The sequence below is a fragment of the Miniopterus natalensis genome, chromosome 2 (assembly GCF_054644295.1).
Source record: "Miniopterus natalensis isolate mMinNat1 chromosome 2, mMinNat1.hap1, whole genome shotgun sequence".
Lineage (NCBI taxonomy): Eukaryota > Metazoa > Chordata > Mammalia > Chiroptera > Miniopteridae > Miniopterus > Miniopterus natalensis.
The window spans coordinates 39,108,357-39,128,714 of NC_142082.1; the positions used below are offsets into that span (position 1 = coordinate 39,108,357).

The window sequence follows — 20,358 nt, forward strand, 5'->3', positions numbered from 1 at the left end:
ATAGTTGTAGTACTATTATTTCACTGAATTTGAATTTGATGAAAGTTGCAGTTACATACACACACACACACACACACACACAGAGAGAGAGAGGGAGAGAGAAAGTGTTAAAATACTTGGATCACTCTATTCTCCAAGCTTTCGTGAGAAATTTGGATTTACTACACAAGTTTCTGTTTACTACGTAATCATCATGACTGTCTAAGTCTTGCCTCTAGACATAGGTAATAACCATGTCATAGCTTCCATACATAACAGACCTTCCAGCACTGTCCAGATTGTGCCATTTATTGCAGTGATACTGCTATCATTGTCAATACTCAAAGTATATTTACAGCCTGTTGACTAAGAAACTTAAAATGGTACCTAAAAAATAATAAAACTTTGTTTCTAGAGTTTCTATTTTATTCACCCAAAATCTATCCCACATTGGATTTTGGAAAACTGGGTTGCATCTCCTTTTCTCAGCTTTTAAAAACTTTGGATTAAAAAAAAATTCAGGTTTCCCTACCTTTAACCACCAATTCTGTAATTTTTCAATACTTTAAACTGCTCTCCCACACTAAATAGCTTCTCATTTCTATTATCTTCTAAGAATCCTCTCTAGGATAATATTCTGATCTTTTAACACTAAAGACTATGTAAACCAAGGATACTAACCTCATCAAGGGAAATAATGATTTGAAATATAGTACTAGTTAAATGAAGAGTATCAAGTGTGTCCCAAGAAAAATCTTGAGGGTACAAATAAATATAGTAAAAATTAGAATGAATTGCAAATTCACTCATTGAAGAATTACTGATTTTTGAAGGAGACCAGAAGGTAATCAAATGCAGTTCTGATTTCAGAAGGGCCAGAGAGGATACAAAGTATGAAGTTTTCAGGACACACAGGCTTTTCTGTCAAGTTAATTCTAGGCCTTATGATCCAGAGTTAATCTACTCCTTTAGAAGAGAAACTAAACTGTTCTAGCAATAGTGACAACTAAATTACCAGGTGTTTTGTATTGGTTTCCAAAACCTCTTTGTTGCAAGTAGTTTTTATCGAATTGATCTTAATAACAACAAACCCAAGAAACCTACGTTCTGGGGCTTAGGCTCACACGTTAATTACAGGGCCTTAGCGTATATAATCAGGTCGACACAGCGTGAGCAACTGATGCTTCTGTGAGGCAAGGATCTCGAAAAATGGAGCAGGTGTGTCATCTGCACAACGTTTGTATGGGGCGGGTTGGAGAAACGATCTTTTAGGTGCAGAATGCAATCACCAAAAGGGGAGAGGGCGCCGACGAGGGTGTGGGAGCAGCAATAGGAGGGTTCGCAATAAACGCATCCCACGATTCCGGTGAGCTGCGGTGGGAGGAGGGCGGCCGGCGACGCGGGAAGTCCTGGTGAGCTGAGAGAAGTTCAGGGCCTGGCCGCCGGGTGCCGGGTCTCCCTACGCGGGGCCGGGGGCGCTGCCCGCGGGACATGTCCGCTCGCCTTCATCCCTCTCCCCGCCCCCGCACCTACCGTGGAACTCGAAGTGGCCGATGCTCTGGCCCTGAGCGTCTCGGGCCGCTGCGCTGCTGAAGCTGCCCCGCAGCGTCTTACCCTGGCTGCCCGGCGGCCACCAGCAGCAGGCGACGGCCACTGCCAGCAGCCGCAGCACCCCCATCCCCGCCCGCCGCTCGGAACCCACACCGCCGCTCCCAACCACCAGCGGCCACCAGTCCCACGTCGGCAGCTGGGGAAGGGGGAGGGAGGAGCGGGACCGGTGCCGCCGACTCGCCCAGGAGACGGACAGCCAATGAGGAGGGCGCCTCCGCCACGAGCCACGAACGTCCACCAATCAGAGGCTGAAGTGGGCGGGACGTGCAGATGCGTAGGTCCCATCACTTCCCAGCCAGTTGGCTAGTTCCCGCCTTTTTTTATGGAGAATTAGGAGGATGTTGCTTCAGGTTACGGAAAAATTATTGCCCTCGTTGCCCACTGCGCATGCGTGGGAGCGCAGGCCTGGGCTCAAGGCTTTTCAGAGGCCTGCGGGGTTCAAGACAGAACTAACAAAACACACGACAGCACCATCTGTGGCCAAGAGAGGGAAACTCTAGCAAAGCCCTAGGTGCCTGTGCAGCCCACTGGGCGTTTCCATTTTAATGTCTAAACGATACTTAACATGTCCAATGGCTTTTTTCCCCTCCTAGATCCCTGTCTACTTGAATTAAGTCATCATCCAGCAGCCCAGACAGCTGGGAATTACAGCGACACCCCCACCCCTTACAGGCCTACATCTAGTCAACTCATTTTAACAGTTTAGTAGCGTGTCTCCCGGGCAGTGATGGTAGGAAGCAGCCGCCACTATCCTCTCCAGGCCTATGGCCACTGACCTGCCTCTGGTCTTAATTTTCTCCAATGGGCTATACATAGCCCATCTCTAGAGCCACATAAAGTTTTGGGAAATGCAATACGACTGCATCACTTTCCTACAAAAGTTCTCAGTTGCTTTTAGTCCACAACCCACTCTTAAGAATATGGTTTTCGAGCCTCAAATTTCCACCTCTGGACTTTTTAATCTCCATCCTTGCTGTCAGTTCACTGAACCCTCCAAGTTCTCCTTTCTGGGCCTTTAGCACTTGCCGATTCCTCTGGCTGCAATATTTGTCTTATTCTACTATGCAGTTCCCGCGTCACCTTCCTTTGTCTACTTTACTCTTCTTCCCCAAGGCTCTTTTAGAAGCCTTTCTCAAACTCACAAGTCTGTGTTAGATGCCCTGTAACAGGAATCCTCTACTTCCGTGCGCAGGCACTGACCACAAGGTATTGTAAATGTTTATTGACTTACCTGAATCCCCTACTATGCTGTAAGCTCCAGCTGGTCAGAGACTGTTTCTCCATGAGAGCAGAAGCTTAAAATTATTTTATGAATAAATGTGTATAAATTATTTTCACTCGACAACTAGCTTTATTACGTAATAAGCAAGTTCTCACAATGGACCTCACCTTTTAGAAAATGAAACCTGGCGGGAACACTCCCTATCATATAGCCAGCATTTTCTGGTATCTCTGGCAGACCAGGAATAAACTGGAGGTATTAAAGTTTTGAGATCTTTTTTAAAAATTACATTATATTTTAATTATAAAAGGAATTCATGCAGCTTAGAAAAAAAACAGTCCAAATTGTCTGACGTAAAAATGTAAGTCCTCATTTTCTCCTTTCCTTGCCTACGCCTGATACCCCAAGTTAACCCTTGTTAGTAGTCTAGGGTGGATCCTTTCAGACATGATTTTGCAAGTATATGTGGTATTTGCAAACCAAGAACAGGAATAAAACTGGTCCTGAAAAAAATCAGAATATGGATCTTGAATGCTGTGAGGCCTCTTTTTCTGTTTCTTGTCTTTCTTCTCTTTGTTACCAACTTATTTTCTCTCTCATTAAAGATAGGCTTTTTGATTTCTTAGTTCATTTGAATGGTTATGGCCAAGAGCAAGCCCCAAATTTGTAGGTCCTCAGAGTTCAAGAAGAGCAATCAGACTATCCAAGAACCTTAGTCTAATTCCAGATCCCAGGAAGAGGTTTTAATTGGCCTAGAGTGAGTCACATGCCCATCCTGGCGCCTACCTGGAGTAGGTCAAATTGGGGAGATGATAAAGGGTAAGGGAGCCTGGTCATATAAAACCAGAAGTATCCACTACAATAAATATGGCCCTCATTCCATGTTGGTACATTCTTTTAAAAGGCTATATATCAGCCCATTATATTTTAAAAGTGCAACAGTATTAGTAGACATTTATATTGTGTCCAGTTTTTCATTACTACCAGCAATAGAGCAAAGAACATACTTGTGTTTTCCTGCAATTACTGATATTATACATAATGGAATTTGAGGATCATAGGATACGTACATTTGAATTTGCCTACCAAAATGTTGTAACAAATAACACTTCTACATATACTGAGTATTTTCATTCCTTGTAGGCTCTGCCAACACATTGTTTAAAAAGCCACAAGATTTTTATTCATCTATTTAACAATATTTACTGACGGTTTATTCTGTGCCAGGCTTGGTCCTAGCTAGGGCTTTGGAATTGTATCAGAAAACAAAGCCCCTGCCCTCATGGAGCAGGAACAATGAGCAATTCAACATAAATGTTAACTGTTACGGAGAAAAACACAGGGTAAAGTGGTCCACCAGGGCTGGGGTAGAGTTTGCTATTTTAATTGGGGTGGTCAAGAAAGAACTAACAGGGTGAGGCTCCAGCTGAAAATGGAAGACCTAAGGGTAAGTACCAGGCAGACATCTGAGGAAACAACAGCCAGGCCTAAGGGAAGGAGCATGCCAGGTGAATTCCAGGGGAAGCAAGGAGCACAAGGTCTAGGGCAGAGCAGGAAAAGATCTTAGGGTAGGACCCGGGGAACATCTATACCATGATTGCAACAGCTTCCGCTGTCTGTAATAATACCAGCAGCAGCAGCAGGAGGTCATTTTGCTATTCCAACCTCCCATCTCTGTACCTTGCAAGATAACTCCCCGGGAGTTCTCAACGCCACTGGTGTGTGATCTGTGGAGATGGCTGTTGTGCAAGAATGCAAAGGTAATCATTCGTAACTCCGCCCACCTGGAGAGCTATGGAAAGCCTAATTCATGCTAGCGACACTGGCCCGGAAACCTTCCAGGCCCCACTTTCCCAGGCACCCTGCACCGCTCTTAGCGAGCCAGGGGTCCGCACCCAATAGCGGCGCCTGCGCAGTGGCTCTGCGGGGCCAGGGCTCCCGAGGGTTCCGAACGCCCAGCCCTCCAATGGGCGGGGAATCAGCTCCGCTCCGGAAGTCGCCGCTGCCTGTCCCCCGTTAACGAGCCTGGCGAAGGGGCGCGTCGTAAAAGGTCGCGGTGGAACTTCCCTACAGCACAGAGACGTGGCGCTTTACGGTGCCAGGCACTGCTGGAGGGGAAATGTCGGCTGCGGGTCGGGAGGATTCCTTGGGTCCTGCCAGCAGCTTTGCGAAGCGGGTCCTGGTGACCGGGGGTGCTGGTTTCATGTAGGTAACGGCGTCGCTGGTCAGGTACTGGCTTCCCAGAAATCCCAACCCTTTCTGCGGCTCTGCTTGCCCGCGGCAACTTGGGACCAGCTTTGGGTGTTTGATGAGGGGAGGGTCTTAATGCGCGACCGGGATCTTCCGACCGTCTTCCCCCTGCCGGCCTGCGAAGACCTGGTTCCTTAGAAACTGCGGCTTCTTTAAAACGCCTTCCTCCCCAAAGCAGAGGTTCTGGGTACTGTCTGCCCTCCTGCCTGGCCTGAGATGCACCTGTCACTCTCCTGAGTGCGCCCATAATTGCAGTAAGCTTCTCACCAGCTGCTTCAACCCTCCTGGCACCCCTTCCCCCAATACACAGGTCTTGTACCTCTAGACGCCAAAAAACCATTTTTGTAACATGACAGGGCATTTATTTACTCAGCCTACTTTAAAACCCTCTGTTGGTACTAAACGTTTGATACCTCTTTCCCTCTACACCCACAGTCAGCAAGTCCTCTCTCCCTACTTCCAAAGTTTATCCTCAAGGCCTCTTCTCACCTCCCTTCCCCTTCTACCCTGGCCCAATTTTACTGTGTTCTTTTGCCTATGCTACTACTGTAGCCTCCTGATTGGTCATAGTGCTTCCAAGTCTGTTTTTCACAAGTCAGTGTTTATTAAATAAAAGTGCATACATTTTACTCCAGTGGTTCCTGTCAGACTTAGAATAAAATCCAGACTCTTTTCCATATCTATTAGACTCTCATGTGCCCAAGCACTACTTTTCCAATCTGATCTCCTGCCAGTCTACCCCTAGCTTTTCTGTGCCTGCCACACATCTCTTGCTGTCCCTGAAACACATGAGGCTCCTTCCTCCTTTCTTGAGGCTTCTACCCTTGCTTCCCCTTTGTTTAGCCTGTTTGCGTCACTCAATTCAGACGTTTATTCAGTCATTACCTTCTCAAAAAAGGCCTTAACTGACCACCCTATCTAAAATATCCCTCTCCCTACTAACATACTTATCACTACCTGAAATTGTGTGTTGTGTTTACTTGTTTATTGCTTGCATTCCCACTTTAGAATGTAAACAGTGAGGGCAGAAACTGTTGTTCTCTCAGCACCTGGAAGACTGTCTGGCTCATTTTACAGAGGTCTTCAGTAATTGTTCAATGGACAAATGCATAAGTACAAATGAGAACCTCTCCCAATGTTTAGTGGAAGAAGAGGAACATGGAACTCTTTCTCCCACCTCCAAGCCCATTAACACGTTAAGTCTCCTCTTCTAATCTGAAAGTGATTTAGAGAAGAGTACCAGGCAGGCAAGGTTCACTTAATAAGAACAGGAGTGTGGACATAAAAGAATGGTACTGGTGTGATAGTGCTGGTCCAAGAAGGGCACTACTAGAAAATGCTGTGAAAGGGCTGTCAAGTACAAACTCTGAGTTCATAATTTGGCCCTTGTTCCTGCCTTTTTGTTTGGTGTATATGATAAAATCTGGTGAATCATCTCACTGAAATATGCCTCTGGTTCCATTTCAGGGTCCTCTGAAACCCAGGAGCCACTGTGGATATCTAACTGGGGATGGGTTCAGCTAGCCTTGGAAACCTAGTTTTAGTGTAGGACCCCCCCTGATTTACACCATCAAATTCTTTTTTTTCTCTTCTTTTTTAAAAATATATCTTTATTGATTTCAGAGAGAGGAAAGGAGAGAGAGAGACAGAAACATCAATGATGAGAGAGTCATCGATCAAGCCCGCAACCCAGGCATGTGCCCTGACCGGGAATCGAACCCCGATCGCCTGGATCCTAGGCCGACGCTCAACCGCTGAGCCACGCCCGGCTGGGCTACACCATCACATTCTTGTACCAAGAGATAGCAATTGCAGTAGGATTACTATAAACATAGACAACTCCCATGCTCATACTAACTTAATTTTTACGTAATTATAGTCCATTTGCACTGACCACCAACCATTGTACTTACCATTCTGCTTTACTCCCATACTCAAAGCATGCGCATTAACAGATCATTTGGTTAAACTAATTTTTTCATGTACCCAGGACCAGTAAACTTGCCTCTTCTCCCTAGTGTAAAGGGAATATAAAGCTTTGTGTATTGCTGCTGTTCACAAGGTTAGTGAAAAGAGGGTGTGTATATTCAGTGTAGTTATATCTCTTGCAAAAATGTAAAGGTGTCTGAATAGTTTCCTAATACTTAACAGCTTAGGGTAACATTTAAGAATTTAAGGAAAAGGTTAAATTTTCTACTAACAAGATATACTTTTTCTTATAGTGCATCACATGTGATTGTCTCTTTAGTAGAAGATTATCCAGACTATATGATCGTAAATCTAGACAAGGTGAGTTTTATAAAAATGAGCTTCATGCACTGAAATTTATTTATATATTTTAAAAGTATTAGAATCCTGTCGTGCTAATATCTTAGTTTTTTATTTAGTCATTTTAGCAACTTGGGGGCCTATAGTCATGTGTTCATGCTGTATTAATCTTAATAAAGCCTTTGGAAACTTTTTCACTTATTATGATAGCCCATAAAGTAAAGGTTTTTAAGAGCAGTATTTTTACAAAAAAAAAAAAATCTTCACCCTAATTCAATATTTAATGTAATCTTGTGATTATTAACCTTTTTTGGAGTTGGAATATTCTGGTCATTTGATTTTATTATTTGATTTTGTATCTGCCATCTCATGGAAAACTATATTTTTTAAAAACTTAAAATGTAATTAATTTACTTTTGAGAATTTTTCTGTAATAATTGGACTCTCGCTGGAGAGTCTGAAAGCTATGATTGATAATCACCAAGTTTTTGACTTTAAACACAATGTGCAGTTATTACCTTCATTTTGTAAAATGTAATAGGAAAAGTGTGTAGTCAAAGAATAATCCATAAGTCTTAGGAATTTTTACCTCCCTTACTATCATGGACAGTAATTTTTACCCCCATCTCTACACCAATTACCAGCAATTAATTCAGGAAAAAATGTAATGAGTTATATTATGTGTAACACAAGTGTAATTGTTTTCAATCACTAATTCCTTTTCAGTAGAGAATGGTAAACTTTTCCAGCCACCAGGTGCTGGAGGTAAATCTGGGCAGGAAAATTTTTTTAAGGAAAGGTTTATAACAAGTGATTTTTTTTTTTTTTTTTGTATTTTGAAACTAACAAAATTACGCTTTTTATTTTTTACTTTTAAGATGTTAGAAACTTAAAAATACAAAAAGCAAACACTTTAAGAAGACATGTTCTCATATTATGATCAGAACATCTATAGTCTTTAAAATAAATTGATATTTTATAGCAAAAGCCATTAATCACTTTTTGTGTTATTTCTCCACCCTCCTTTCCCCTTACTTATTTTAAGCTGGATTACTGTGCAAGCTTGAAAAATCTTGAAACCATTTCTAACAAGCAAAACTACAAATTTATACAGGTATGAAAGTTCTTATAATATTATTATACTGTGCCTCTTTAGTTATTCAGACATTATATCTTTCTTTATAAACTTGTGTAATATGGGCTTGGAAAATATGCTAATTAAAGACCTTTTAGTGTTCAGAAGTACCACATGCTATAGAGAATACTACTTTTAGATTGATACCACATACAAAATTATGTGTGATTTTTCGTGCCTTGGCAGATCTATGAATAGCTGATTGAACTTACATGGTTTGTGATTTTTAGGTCCTCACTATCCTTTTTATATAAAAAAAATATGTTTTTGTTGATTTCAGAGAGAGGAAGAGAGAGGGAGAGAGAGAAATATCAGTGATGAGAGAGAGTCATTGATCAGCTGCCTCCTGCACCACCCCCTACTGGGGGTTGAGCCCGAAACCGGGCATGTGCCCTGACTGGGAATGTAACCATGACCTGTTTCATAGGTTGACGGTCAACTGCATGTGCCCTGACTGGGAGTGTAACCATGACCTGTTTCATAGGTTGACGGTCAACTGCTGAGCCAAGCCGGCCGCTCACTATCCTTCTTAATAAGGCCTTGCTGGAATTTAAGAAGATTGTTATAAAGTGGGGTGTTACTTAGGTCAGCCAACAGCCAAAAAGCCCACACCATACAGCCCGTAAGGTAGTCTTCTCCCATGAAAGTTCATTAATAGGCTTTGGAAGACTGATTCTTACTAGCCACTCTTAAGAATCCAAAGAAACCAAAGAACCAAGTCAGTAGTTTGCAAAGGGAAATTTTAATGTCAACTGCAACTATTTATCCTGTGGTTTATATGTTTTTTTTAGGGATTCTGGAAACACTCTTCTTAACCACAAATCTTAAAGAATATATTGAGCAATATACTGAGCAAACATTTCATAATTCTGTTGTTCTGTATGAAAGTGTTTTCTTCAGTCACCAAAGAATTATTGAGAATACATATTTTTAGAACTAACTATACATATAACATCAAAAGTACTCATAAGTTTACTTAGTTGTGATTAAATGCATTTTTCAAAATGTCACTCCAATTGTAATACTTTAAATATGTTTCAATAATGATTATCTTAAACTTTTGAAAATATGTTTAAAATTTTTCTTGTTAACGTAGTGACCTTAGCTTGGCAAGAATGTTATGGAAAAAACCTAGTATAGTCCTTAATAGTAGTTGGTGCTCAGTAAAATATTATTTTAGATATTTATTTGCAAAAATATTTTTGAATTGAATATTTTATATCCTAGGATGCTGAAAAAATACATCATTCATTACTGTACTTACTTGACTCCTCAGTTGAATTTTTAAGATATTCTCTATAAAACTGGGGAGGGGAGAATTACTTCTTCTCTTATCATTCTGTTGTTATTCATACAGTAAAATGGATTTTATGAATGAGAATGCTCAATGAAACTTAGTTTTTTCATGTTTGCTTTTTATATAGGGTGACATATGTGATGCTCACTTTGTGAAACTGCTTTTTAAAACAGAGAAAATAGATATAGTGCTACATTTTGCCGCACAAACACATGTAGGTAAGCATTGTTTTATGTTACAGTTATTTTTTCCAATGACTGATTAGCCTAAATCAAAGTCCAGTAATGGGGCTGAACAAGTAGTACTTAATATGTGTCTTTGAGTGAGCATATACCATGCTCTACCAGGAAAACAAGTCTTTGGTCACTCTGTCATCAAGGTAATTGGCGCTATTCAGGTCACTTTTTTTAGTGTAGGTTGAAATGTAACTTTGAATGTTATCTTAAACCTACGAGTTTAACCAAATTTAGCATAGTGATTACTTTTGGGAAGATGAACATTCAAACTGTATTTTTTTAAAAAATATTTTCATTGATTTTTAGAGAAAGGGGAAGAGGGAGAAGGGGAAGAGAGAGAGAGAAAGAAACATGGATATGAGAGAGAAACATCAATCGGTTGCCTCCCCCACGTACCGTGACTGGGATTGAATCTGAAACCTGAGTATGTGCTCTGATTAGGACTCAAGCCGGTGACCTTTTGGTGCACTCAGCCAATTGAGCCACACTGGTCAGGCTCTATGAATTTTTAATTTGGATTTTCCTTGTTGTAATCAGTTTGAGCATCTTAAGCTTAACGACCTTTGTATTTCTTGTCTAAACTCTTTATGTCTCTTTCTCATTTTACCTTAGGGTTGTTACTTTTTTATAACTTATTTATAGATTGAATATATTAACACTTTTTTCCGATAAGTTCAAATATTTTTCCCAGTTTGTCATTTGTCTTTTTACTTTGTAGATTTTTTTGTGTTTTTTTTTTAACTATGCAAGAATTTTTATGTAGTCAAATTTATCAATTTCATTTCTTTTGCTTCTGTATTTTAAGCAATAGTTAGGAAAGTTCCCCTCATTCCCAAATTATAGATAATTGATTCTTTAAAGCGAATTTATTATAAAATAATTTGTCCAATAGTTGTTTTCAGCAATAACAGGTTGAGCTGAAAAGCCTAGCCCTCTAGCTTAAACTGGAAGTTTCAAAAAATTTTTAAATTTAAAAACATTTTAAATTTAGATGTATCATTTATTTTTTTCCTTATGGAATGAAAAGTACTTCCTTCAAATTTAGCACTGATAGTTTTCTAGGCCCTAGGAATTTACATGTACGATGTAATTTAGGCTAAAGAAATCATAATAGCAATGTGTCTTTGTGTTATTTTTTAAATTATTGCATTTGTAGTGAATGAAGAGAAGTGAATAGAGTTTTACTTAAACCTGAGTCTAGCATTTGATATTTGTTTTGTCCCTTGAATGGAATTGTTCTAGCTTTCTCTCTCTTTTTTAGATCTTTCATTTGTACGTGCCTTTGAGTTTACATATGTTAATGTTTATGGCACTCATGTTTTGTTAAGTGCTGCTCATGAAGCCAGAGTGGAGAAATTTATTTATGTCAGCACAGATGAAGTATATGGAGGCAGTCTTGATAAGGTAAGCTTAGAAAATGTATATTTCATCTACTTACCGTGGGCCATGCAACAAACCTGTCACAGTAAAACCTTCTCTAGGCTTTTTTTATCCTCTGATTATACATACTTGTGGGACTCTCCACTTGTCATTCCATTGTGTCTTCTGTTCAAATCAAATTAATGCCACTCCAGTGGCAACAATAATACTCTAAGTAAAGATTTATATGTAATTTGACTGACAGTATTTAACAAGAGAGCAGCAGATTTCATCTTTTTGTCCCAGTCTTATGTATATGATGAATGTTATTTCCATGGGCCAAAGCATGCGTAAGTTAGGCTGCAGCATACTGCTTGTTCACTCAGGAAAGCACATTGTCATGTCAAGGAGTGAGTGTGAAATTATTGTAGAAACTGGAATCTGTTCTCTTTTTTAAATCATTTGTAAATGTCATATTTTTTATGCAAAAAATGGTTCCATTTTTCAGTCTATATTTTTCATAGCCAGTAGTGACCTCATTCTGTTTTATTTTACTTTTACCAAAGCACATGTATAATGAAAAAAATCAAGTAGTTTGAAAAAACTTATAGTGAGAAAAAGCAGACCCTGGCCACTTTTCAGTTCACAATCCCACCTCTGAGAAGCAACCACTTTCATTTCTCCTTGCAATTTTTATAAGCTTAATTTCTTTTCTGTACCTTGTCACCCTACATTTGATGTGACACAGTAGCCAGAATGATTTTTAAAATGGAAGATCATGACATTACTCAAGATCTGTTAATTTTTTGATGTTGGCCTTCAAAGTTCCACATGTTTTTGCCTCCCTCTAGCTCCCCCTCTCATGACGTTCCTTATAGTTCCCTTGAACACACTTCTGTCTCGGGGCCTTTGCACTTGCTGTTCTGCCTCCTGCTTCATTGGCTTGTTGTGAACTTTAAATAGGTTACTACATTAAAGTGCTTAGAAAAATACTAGGCACATAGTTGGGGTTCATTAATTTTTTTTTAATGTAGTGATTATGATTAACATTTCAAGTTTGTAATATATTTTGTGATTTCTCTACTTAGAAAGTATGCATAGTACTTTTTAAAAAAAATTATCTTTTTAAAATTAGGAATTTGATGAATCTTCACCCAAACAACCAACAAATCCTTACGCGTCATCTAAGGCAGAGGCTGAGTGTTTTGTACAGTCTTACTGGGAACAATATAAAGTAAGAACTGATTTTAATTTAAAACTCTTGAATCATTTTTCTTTGGACTTAGGTGTTAAAACTTCAAGTTAGCATTAGCAATATTTCATTTCTAGGGTAGAGGATATATATATTGAGGATGTACTTCTATAGTAGGACCTACTACTTCTTGTTTAGTTCATCTTTTAAAGGAATGATTTGTACATTTTTTTTTCCTGCTTTAGTAATATGTAGAGTGTTAGAGCTAAAGTGAAAAGCCCTGTTCCCAGGAATCCTCTGAGTTAAGGAAGATGGAGGGAGGGCAGATTCCCTTACCCTCTGTGTGCTCCTCTCTGCATGATTCATCTCTCTTGGCTCCTCATGAATAGGAGGCAGATTTCCCCGGGTGGCTCTGACACTGTCAGTGTGGGAGCCTTACCCATTATGAATTATCAGCTCGAATCCCCTACATTTGGCTTCCCACTGGTCGTCTTTGGGTGTTATTAGGGACTGGGTCAGAAAGGCAACACCAGGGAATGACTCAAGGTTCTCTTGCCTTTTGTGGTCCAGTAGCATTGGTCTGTTTCTCTTTTCTGGTAGGTTTTTTTATTTGTAAGGGTTGGTACAACAGAGAAAGCCAATTTGAAGTATAACATGTAACCAAACATAGAGCCCTAGAAGTGGTCTCTGAAGTAATCAGGTGGAAATTTTCTTCTAGCAAACTTACAAACTGCCTCATCTATACTTATCCTCCCCTTGTCCCAATAAAGAAAACATTCCTCCTCCTCTTGTTGGAACCTCCGCCTTAATCTGAATCCCATCCTCTCCTGTCTTTTCAGGGACCTTACATTAGAAAAAAGTCCCTTCTCTTCTGTCCTTAAAGTGTATGGAATGATTTAGCCAAAAGTGCCACATTTTAAAACTGCTTAACTTTAGGTAATCATTACTTTGGACCATTCCATTATCTTAATGTCGAATACTCTTTTAAGTTTCCAGTTGTCATCACAAGAAGCAGTAATGTTTATGGACCACATCAATATCCAGAAAAGGTACATTTCGCTTCTGAATTCAGTGTGTTTTAGTGATGGTAACTTATTATTTATAATAATCTCTCTTCAGTTATTTATTCAAAATTTATGTTGTAATTATACATAATTTATAGGTACCATATAGGCCACATGCATACTTAAGCTTAAGTCTCAACCTGATATTCACCAGCGGGCATGACCTTAGGTCCTTTGAGCATCGTCTTTAAATTGAGGAGTAATGATAATATTAGAGAGGATTTTGAAGGACCCAGTGAGATGACACATGTGAAAATGCCTTGTACTGTGCAGGATTCTCAAAGCTAGTTAGAGAGTGATGTGGGAAGTTTGTATAGAAATTTATCTTAGACTCCACAGTGATCAGATTTTAGCGTGGAATAAAGCCACGCTGGACCCAGGAATCCCAAACTGGAAATTCTGACTTCAAAGGACATTTTGGAAAGCAGGACTCTGAAGTCAGGGAGATTTAAAGAGACAAATGACATTGTACACTAATATTTGTTCAGTGAAGGCAAGAGGGAGTGTGTTGCGTATGGTAGAGCTTTGGCAAACCTATTTTATCTTAAAATGTGTTATTCAAGTTTTATGTAACCTCTCTGCAAGTAAAGTGTTCCCCAGAGAGACTGTGCACCTGAGGCCTTGGGAGAACATTGTTATTTTCCTGTTGCTATATGAAATCTCCAAATGGGTCACATTAGCGTCTTTGTCCTTTGATTCAATTCTATCTATAGCACTTCTAGTGAGTTCAGTGTATCGCCCCTGAGGATGGCTATGTCTGAGGATAAGATGACTGAGGTTTGGTCCCTGTCCTCACTTAGAGTAATAACTGGAATATACTGAGATAAGGGCTGGAGGGAGCTCAGAAACAGGACTGAAAAAAGAAAAAAAGAAATTTATCTTACACTCAATTTATCTTACACTGTTCTCCAACTCCTCTTTATTGTTGCAGGCCTGAATGTCTTCCAGAAAGTAGTACAAGTAGTGAGTAAAGAAATGTAGTTAAAAGGTGAAAATGCCTGTGTGGTTGATTCTGTATCATTAAGCCCAATTTTAAGTAACTATTGCTCCCTCTCAGCCTAAATTGAGAGTGAGTTTTTCACTTCCCAGCTGGTTGCAATGATCTGTTTGTCCAAAGGAAAGGGCCCCTGTCATGATCTGCTGGTATTAATACCTACTTTGCTTAATTTTTGGAGTATCTCTAACAGGTTTATTATAAATTTAGTAATTTATGTCATCCTGTTTAACATGAATTTACTTTGAATCGAAGGTGCTGGAATGTACTTTAATTTTATTAATTTCACAAACACTTCAATAGGTGTTATATGTAAAGCAATAAGTAATGTAAAATTTCTGCTCTTATAAAATCAACACAAAAGTGAGTTTTGTGATGAAAGTATATAGCTCACGAAGACTTTTTCTGCGGTTTTCCACTATTTATAGTATTGTCTTATTTTCATATTTTTGTAGCAGATAACTTGTTTTTATGAAATAGGAAGCTTAGAGTTCTTTTACTTACCAAAATTGTAATAGGTTTTTCTTGAACTCTCATAAGAATTGTAATGCGTTTAGTATATTCTTAACAATAATAATATTTTAATCATATTAATGAGTAGATTTCCAAAGTCTGAAATAATATTTAAATATTCTTTTAGGTTATTCCAAAATTTATATCTTTACTACAACACAACAGGAAATGGTATGTTATTATTTACCTTTGTACCCATATGTTTTTCTGATATGTTGTTAGTATTTGGTGACAGCCTTTGTTGAAAATCATAGTCTTAGAGTTGGAGGCCATAGAATTGAACATCTTAACAAATTTACAGATTTCTTCTACAATTAATTAATAGTTTTTAAAATAAGTATCTGTAATAGATCTTTGTAATTATTTACTAAGATAATTTCAGTTCTTAAGTGAAGGGACTAAGCAAAAACAAACAAACAAAAATTTCATAGATGTAGACAACAGTGTGGTGATTACCAGAGGAAAGAGAATTGCGGAGAGGTAGAAAGGGTAAAAGGGAGATAAATGGTGACAGAGAAAAAAAAATCAGTTCTTAAATGATTTATCTTGGAACTTTTAGATATCTCATAAAATTTGACATCTTTATATAACTTTACTTTTTGAAAGGATTTATTCATAGAACTGTAGATATTTCTTCAAAATGAACTTAAGGTAAAATTGACAAATTTTTCTCAGGGAGTCACTTATGTTTGCCACTTTCCTACTAAGTACTCTCAGGAGGCTTGAAGATCATTTAAGACCTATGTATAAAATTTAGAAAAGTCATGAAAATTTGTGTTTTCAGTAAGAGATTTCCCAGATCACCATGGAATTAGCTTTTCTGGAGTTGTACCCAATCCTTGCCTCACTCTGGCTTGGGAGAGCTTACTTTTTTACATTTCATGATTCCCTTCTATTTAATCTTTTTTAGCTGTATTCATGGATCAGGGCTTCAAAGAAGAAATTTTCTTTATGCTGCTGATGTAGTAGAAGCATTTCTCACTGTCCTCAAAAAAGGGAAACCAGGTGAAATTTATAACATTGGAACCAATTTTGAAATGTCAGTTCTCCAGCTTGCCAAAGAACTAATACAACTGGTACGTATATATTGTGAAGGGGTAGTATTTTCAAAATTGGCACTAATTTAGTGACAGTAATGACTAATTTAATCAAAATCAGTAATTTACAGTTTATTCAATGGAAAGGCCAAAAAAATTTACTTTCTGCCATAGTATACAATGTGTATTCTTTCTCAGCTTCAGATAGAATTTAGGTTATAAAGTACAGAAAGAGTTACTAAAATGCTGTTCATCTTAGCTGTCTCTCCTGCTGTGGGGAGGTTGTTTTTCTTGTCTTTTGAATCTTCTATTGAATATTATTGCTGTTCTCTGGTCTCATTTTATAATTTGACTTAAAAGCCCTTTCCATTTTGACAGATCAAAGAGACCAATTCAGAGTCTGAAATGGAAAACTGGGTTGATTATGTTAATGATAGGTGAGTAACAAGTAAAATGTTTCGGAAAGATTGTGAAATCTTAGGTACTTATAAAATTATAAAATGTATGGAATTAACCAGGAACTAGTTCGTCCATTCTGAGTTTTCTGCGAAAATATTTTTTTTCTGATTATAAATGTCATGAGAATAAAGTGTGACATTATTACTTACTAGCTCTGTGATTTAAAGAAAGTTACAGTACTGACTTTTTCCAAGGCTGAGGTTTTCTCGAGTGTAGAATAGAGAAAATAATACCTTGCTTTTAAAACAGTACATTAATGGATATGAAGTACCCAACCCAGGGTATAGAACACAAGAGTCCTAATAAGTTTATGTGTATTTATTTATTCATTCATCAAACATTTAGGTGTGATCCACTGCAGTCATACCTAGATTGTGCTGAAATAAGAAGAGGATAAGCTATAGGGAGTGTTAGTCATCTGGAATTATAGATGATTTTTTAAAATATACACTTTATTTTACAAATTTTCTTCTATCATGTCATCAGGGAGAAGTTTTTTAAGAAAAAAATTTGAATTTTGGTAAAGATGCATGGATACACATTATTTCTCTTACTAATCAGATTGTAAATATGTTTCCCCAGTGTCATTTTAAATCTGTTTTTTTTTCCAAGACCCACCAATGACATGAGATATCCAATGAAGTCAGAAAAAATACATGGTTTAGGATGGAGACCTAAAGTGCCTTGGGAAGAAGGAATAAAGAAAACAAGTATGTTATGAATTGGTCATTTGGGGGATGGGGTTCAGAAAAATGTAAAGAAACAGTAGTTTATTTTCACAACACTACAAATTCAGTAGAATATTGTGATGAATCATTTTTACTTTTCAAATTGTTACATTTAATATATTTCTAGCAATAGTAATATATTTCCTAAGCATCTTGAATTTCATAGACTGACTTCTGATCAGTTTTCCTATATCTTATTAGCATTTATCAGATACCTATTTCATTGATTTTCAGGTATACAATTTTTTTACTTTTTTTATATCCTTGAAAGGTGTGTGTTTTACAGTCACTAGTATCTTAGAACTACCATTGCAACATTTTTCTTTCTTAGTGGTATGTAAAATAATTGTTTATCCTAAGAGAAGTGGCATCTTAGATTTGATGAAATACAGATATTGCAGTCCTAAGTGTCTTGAGTTTTTTTTTAAAATATGTCTTTATTGATTTCAAAGAGAGGAAGGGAGAGGGAGAAAGAGAGATAGAAACATCAATGATGAGAGAGTCATTGATTGGCTGCAGCCCGCAACCTGGGCATATGCCCTGACCGGGAATCGAACCCCTATCTCCTGGATCCTAGGTCGATACTCAACCGCTGAGCCACGCCCGGCTGGGCAAGTGTCTTGAGACTTTTTATATTGAAACAAACAAATAGGAAGCAAATTGAATATGTACAGAAATATCCATTAAAATAAGTGTATGTAAAGTCTGTATATATATGTTACAGTTCTATTTAGAAATATACATAATTTATCTTTTTTTTAACTAAAAAACTTTACTGATAGTACAGCAACATAAAATAATTTCACATATTAACAGAAGGAAACTCACATCATCTCACTATGCCTATAATGCAGTATTGCTACATTTACACATAAAATACATTTATTTCCTATACCTTTAAAATAGGTGCAAATGACTTATCTGTTTCCCCCTGAATTTCTTAATATCAGGATGTCTTAAACACACCAGCAAGTTTGATGTTGAAGCACTTTTGAAGTTAAAAAGAAAAAAAATAGTTGATTTTTAAATCTGAATTTTCGATGATGAAATACCTTCCGATTAATGTCAGTTCAAAATCAAATTGTCATTAGGCAACCCTTGCCTGCTGATAAGCTGTTGGGCAAGACTTTTCTTACTTAGGAAAACTCAGTATATTTTGGTTAACTGATGTTTAGTTTTTTAATTTTGATTTTTGTCTTTTGTTTTTTTTTTCCTATCAGTTGAGTGGTACAAAGAGAATTTTGACAACTGGAAGAATGCGGACAAGGCATTAGAACCTTTCCCAGTACAACCACCATTTGTGTAGTCAGGACAATTTTTGGAAAAAGAAGAAAATTTTCCTACCTCGACAAGTGATATGAAATCAAGTGACCAATTGAAGTGTCTTTTTTTTCATTTGGAATTAGATTCATGACTTTTTGTATAAAATCCAAATGCAAAATGCCTCAGTCTTTAGAAGAGTTTCAGTATTGGCATAGGATTTAAATATCAATTTTTTCAGAAGACATTTCTGAATTAGGAACCAGTAGGCATAGAAAGACTTCTTCATAGGATTGGGCCTGGAAGGAGGAATCTCCTGGTTCTGGGAACAAGGACACTATTAGCTCTGAGCCAATGACAGCTTTGCTAGCATTGAACCCAGTCAGCTTTCCTACCTTTCCCACTGCCTACAACGTCTCTGAAGTTTTCATTCTTGGGCAATATAGGATGAGACTTATGCCCCAATTCATCTTTTTTAAAGGAATGATACTGTGCTACAGTTGCTTTAAAAATGGAACAAAATGGAAGCAGTTTTTAATTTTTGATAATGTTGTAACATTAAGTTAAATGTTTTTTAAATGAAGGACATAGTTTTTATATTTTCAAAGTCAGTCATTGAACTATGTATAAGTAACCTTGTATCAGAAATTTTATCATGTATTTACTGTTTAAAATGATTTTATTTATAAAATCAATATTTAAAAAAAATTTTATATCTCTTTATTGATTTCAGAGAGAGGAAGGGAGAGGGGGAGAGAGAGATAGAATCATCAATGATAAGAGAGTCGTCATTGATTGGCTGCCTCCTGCATGCCCCCGACTGCGGATCGAGCCCACAACCCGGGCATGTGCCCCAACCGGGAATTGAACCCTGATCGGCTGTCCTAGGTTGATGGTCAACCACTGAGCATGGCTGGCCGGGCAAAATGATCAATATTTTAATGTATTTAATATAGAATATATTTTTTTAAGTAATGAATATTTTTATTTTTTTGTAGACAATTTTTTAAAATACTTAATTATGTATTTTTAATTCCTCTCTCCCCTAAAGACTTTAAGATGATTTGAAAATGTAACCTATTGGATATTGTTTTGAGAAAGGGAGAAGAGTCAAAGATTATGCCCAACTTTCTGGCTTCAATGCATGATTAATGGTTGCCTTCTCTGTGAAGTAGGAAGCAAGGTCATTAACCCAGAGGTAGTTGAGGGAGGGGGATGGGAGTGGAGTGAGGACCTTGAGAATGTAGAGACTGGGAAAAGAGTAAGCAGATCCAAAATTAGTAAGACGATTTGCCAAACAGAAATCAAACACAAACTGAAGTTGAACACTTGTAACTTCAGAATTCTGAGATAGTAAAAATAGTTAGATTGAGCCAAAATTGGGAATAGTATGATTCAGGTTGGGCGGAAGAACTAAGAGTGAGATTAACTGAAATGATGCTCCACAGGTCTTAGTTGTGCAGGGAAGAAAATGCTTCTTGGAGGTAGCCTGTAGCAAACAGAGATGGGAAGTGGGCATAAGGGAGGCTGAGGTGAGAGCTCAGGGACGCTAGGAAGTTACAGGCGGAAATGGGACCAGCTGAGAGCAAATGGTCTATGGTGGAGTTTGGTCATTGAGGGTAGATGACAAAAACACTGTTCTGTCATTTGTTCTGTCACATATTTTTGTGTACGCTTTTATTTCCAGCTTTAATAGACTTTATTGTTTGTCTGATCTCAGGAGATGACCTTGACAGACATGAGGAACATAGAAT

The 20,358-nt window shown here is 38.0% G+C and overlaps 2 protein-coding genes across 6 annotated transcripts in view; one reads left to right on the forward strand and one right to left on the reverse strand.

Annotated features, from left to right (window-relative positions):
• Positions 1–1,657, reverse strand: part of GPR180 (G protein-coupled receptor 180) — a 28,494-nt gene extending 26,837 nt beyond the window's left edge. The window contains exon 1 of the mRNA XM_016224150.2: positions 1,513–1,657. Coding sequence (XP_016079636.2) covers positions 1,513–1,657 — 145 coding nt within the window. The remainder of the gene's footprint in view (positions 1–1,512) is intronic.
• Positions 1,658–4,930: 3,273 nt separating this feature from the next.
• On the forward strand, positions 4,931–20,055 carry TGDS (TDP-glucose 4,6-dehydratase). 5 transcript variants are annotated; one of them, XM_016224156.2, is made up of 12 exons: positions 4,931–5,017; positions 7,285–7,351; positions 8,376–8,444; positions 9,890–9,980; positions 11,260–11,402; positions 12,493–12,591; positions 13,539–13,598; positions 15,248–15,291; positions 16,031–16,196; positions 16,536–16,594; positions 17,229–17,326; positions 18,565–20,055. In XM_016224156.2, the coding sequence occupies exons 1-12, from the start codon at positions 4,932–4,934 to the stop codon at positions 18,648–18,650; spliced, it is 1,068 nt and encodes a 355-aa protein (XP_016079642.2). In that variant the 5' UTR covers position 4,931; the 3' UTR covers positions 18,651–20,055. The 5 variants fall into 5 exon arrangements, with proteins under 5 accessions (XP_016079642.2, XP_016079643.2, XP_016079644.2 ...); XM_016224157.2 differs by having other exon boundaries at positions 4,976–5,041; XM_016224158.2 differs by lacking the exon at positions 4,931–5,017 and adding an exon at positions 5,213–5,316.
• Positions 20,056–20,358: the final 303 nt, after the last annotated feature.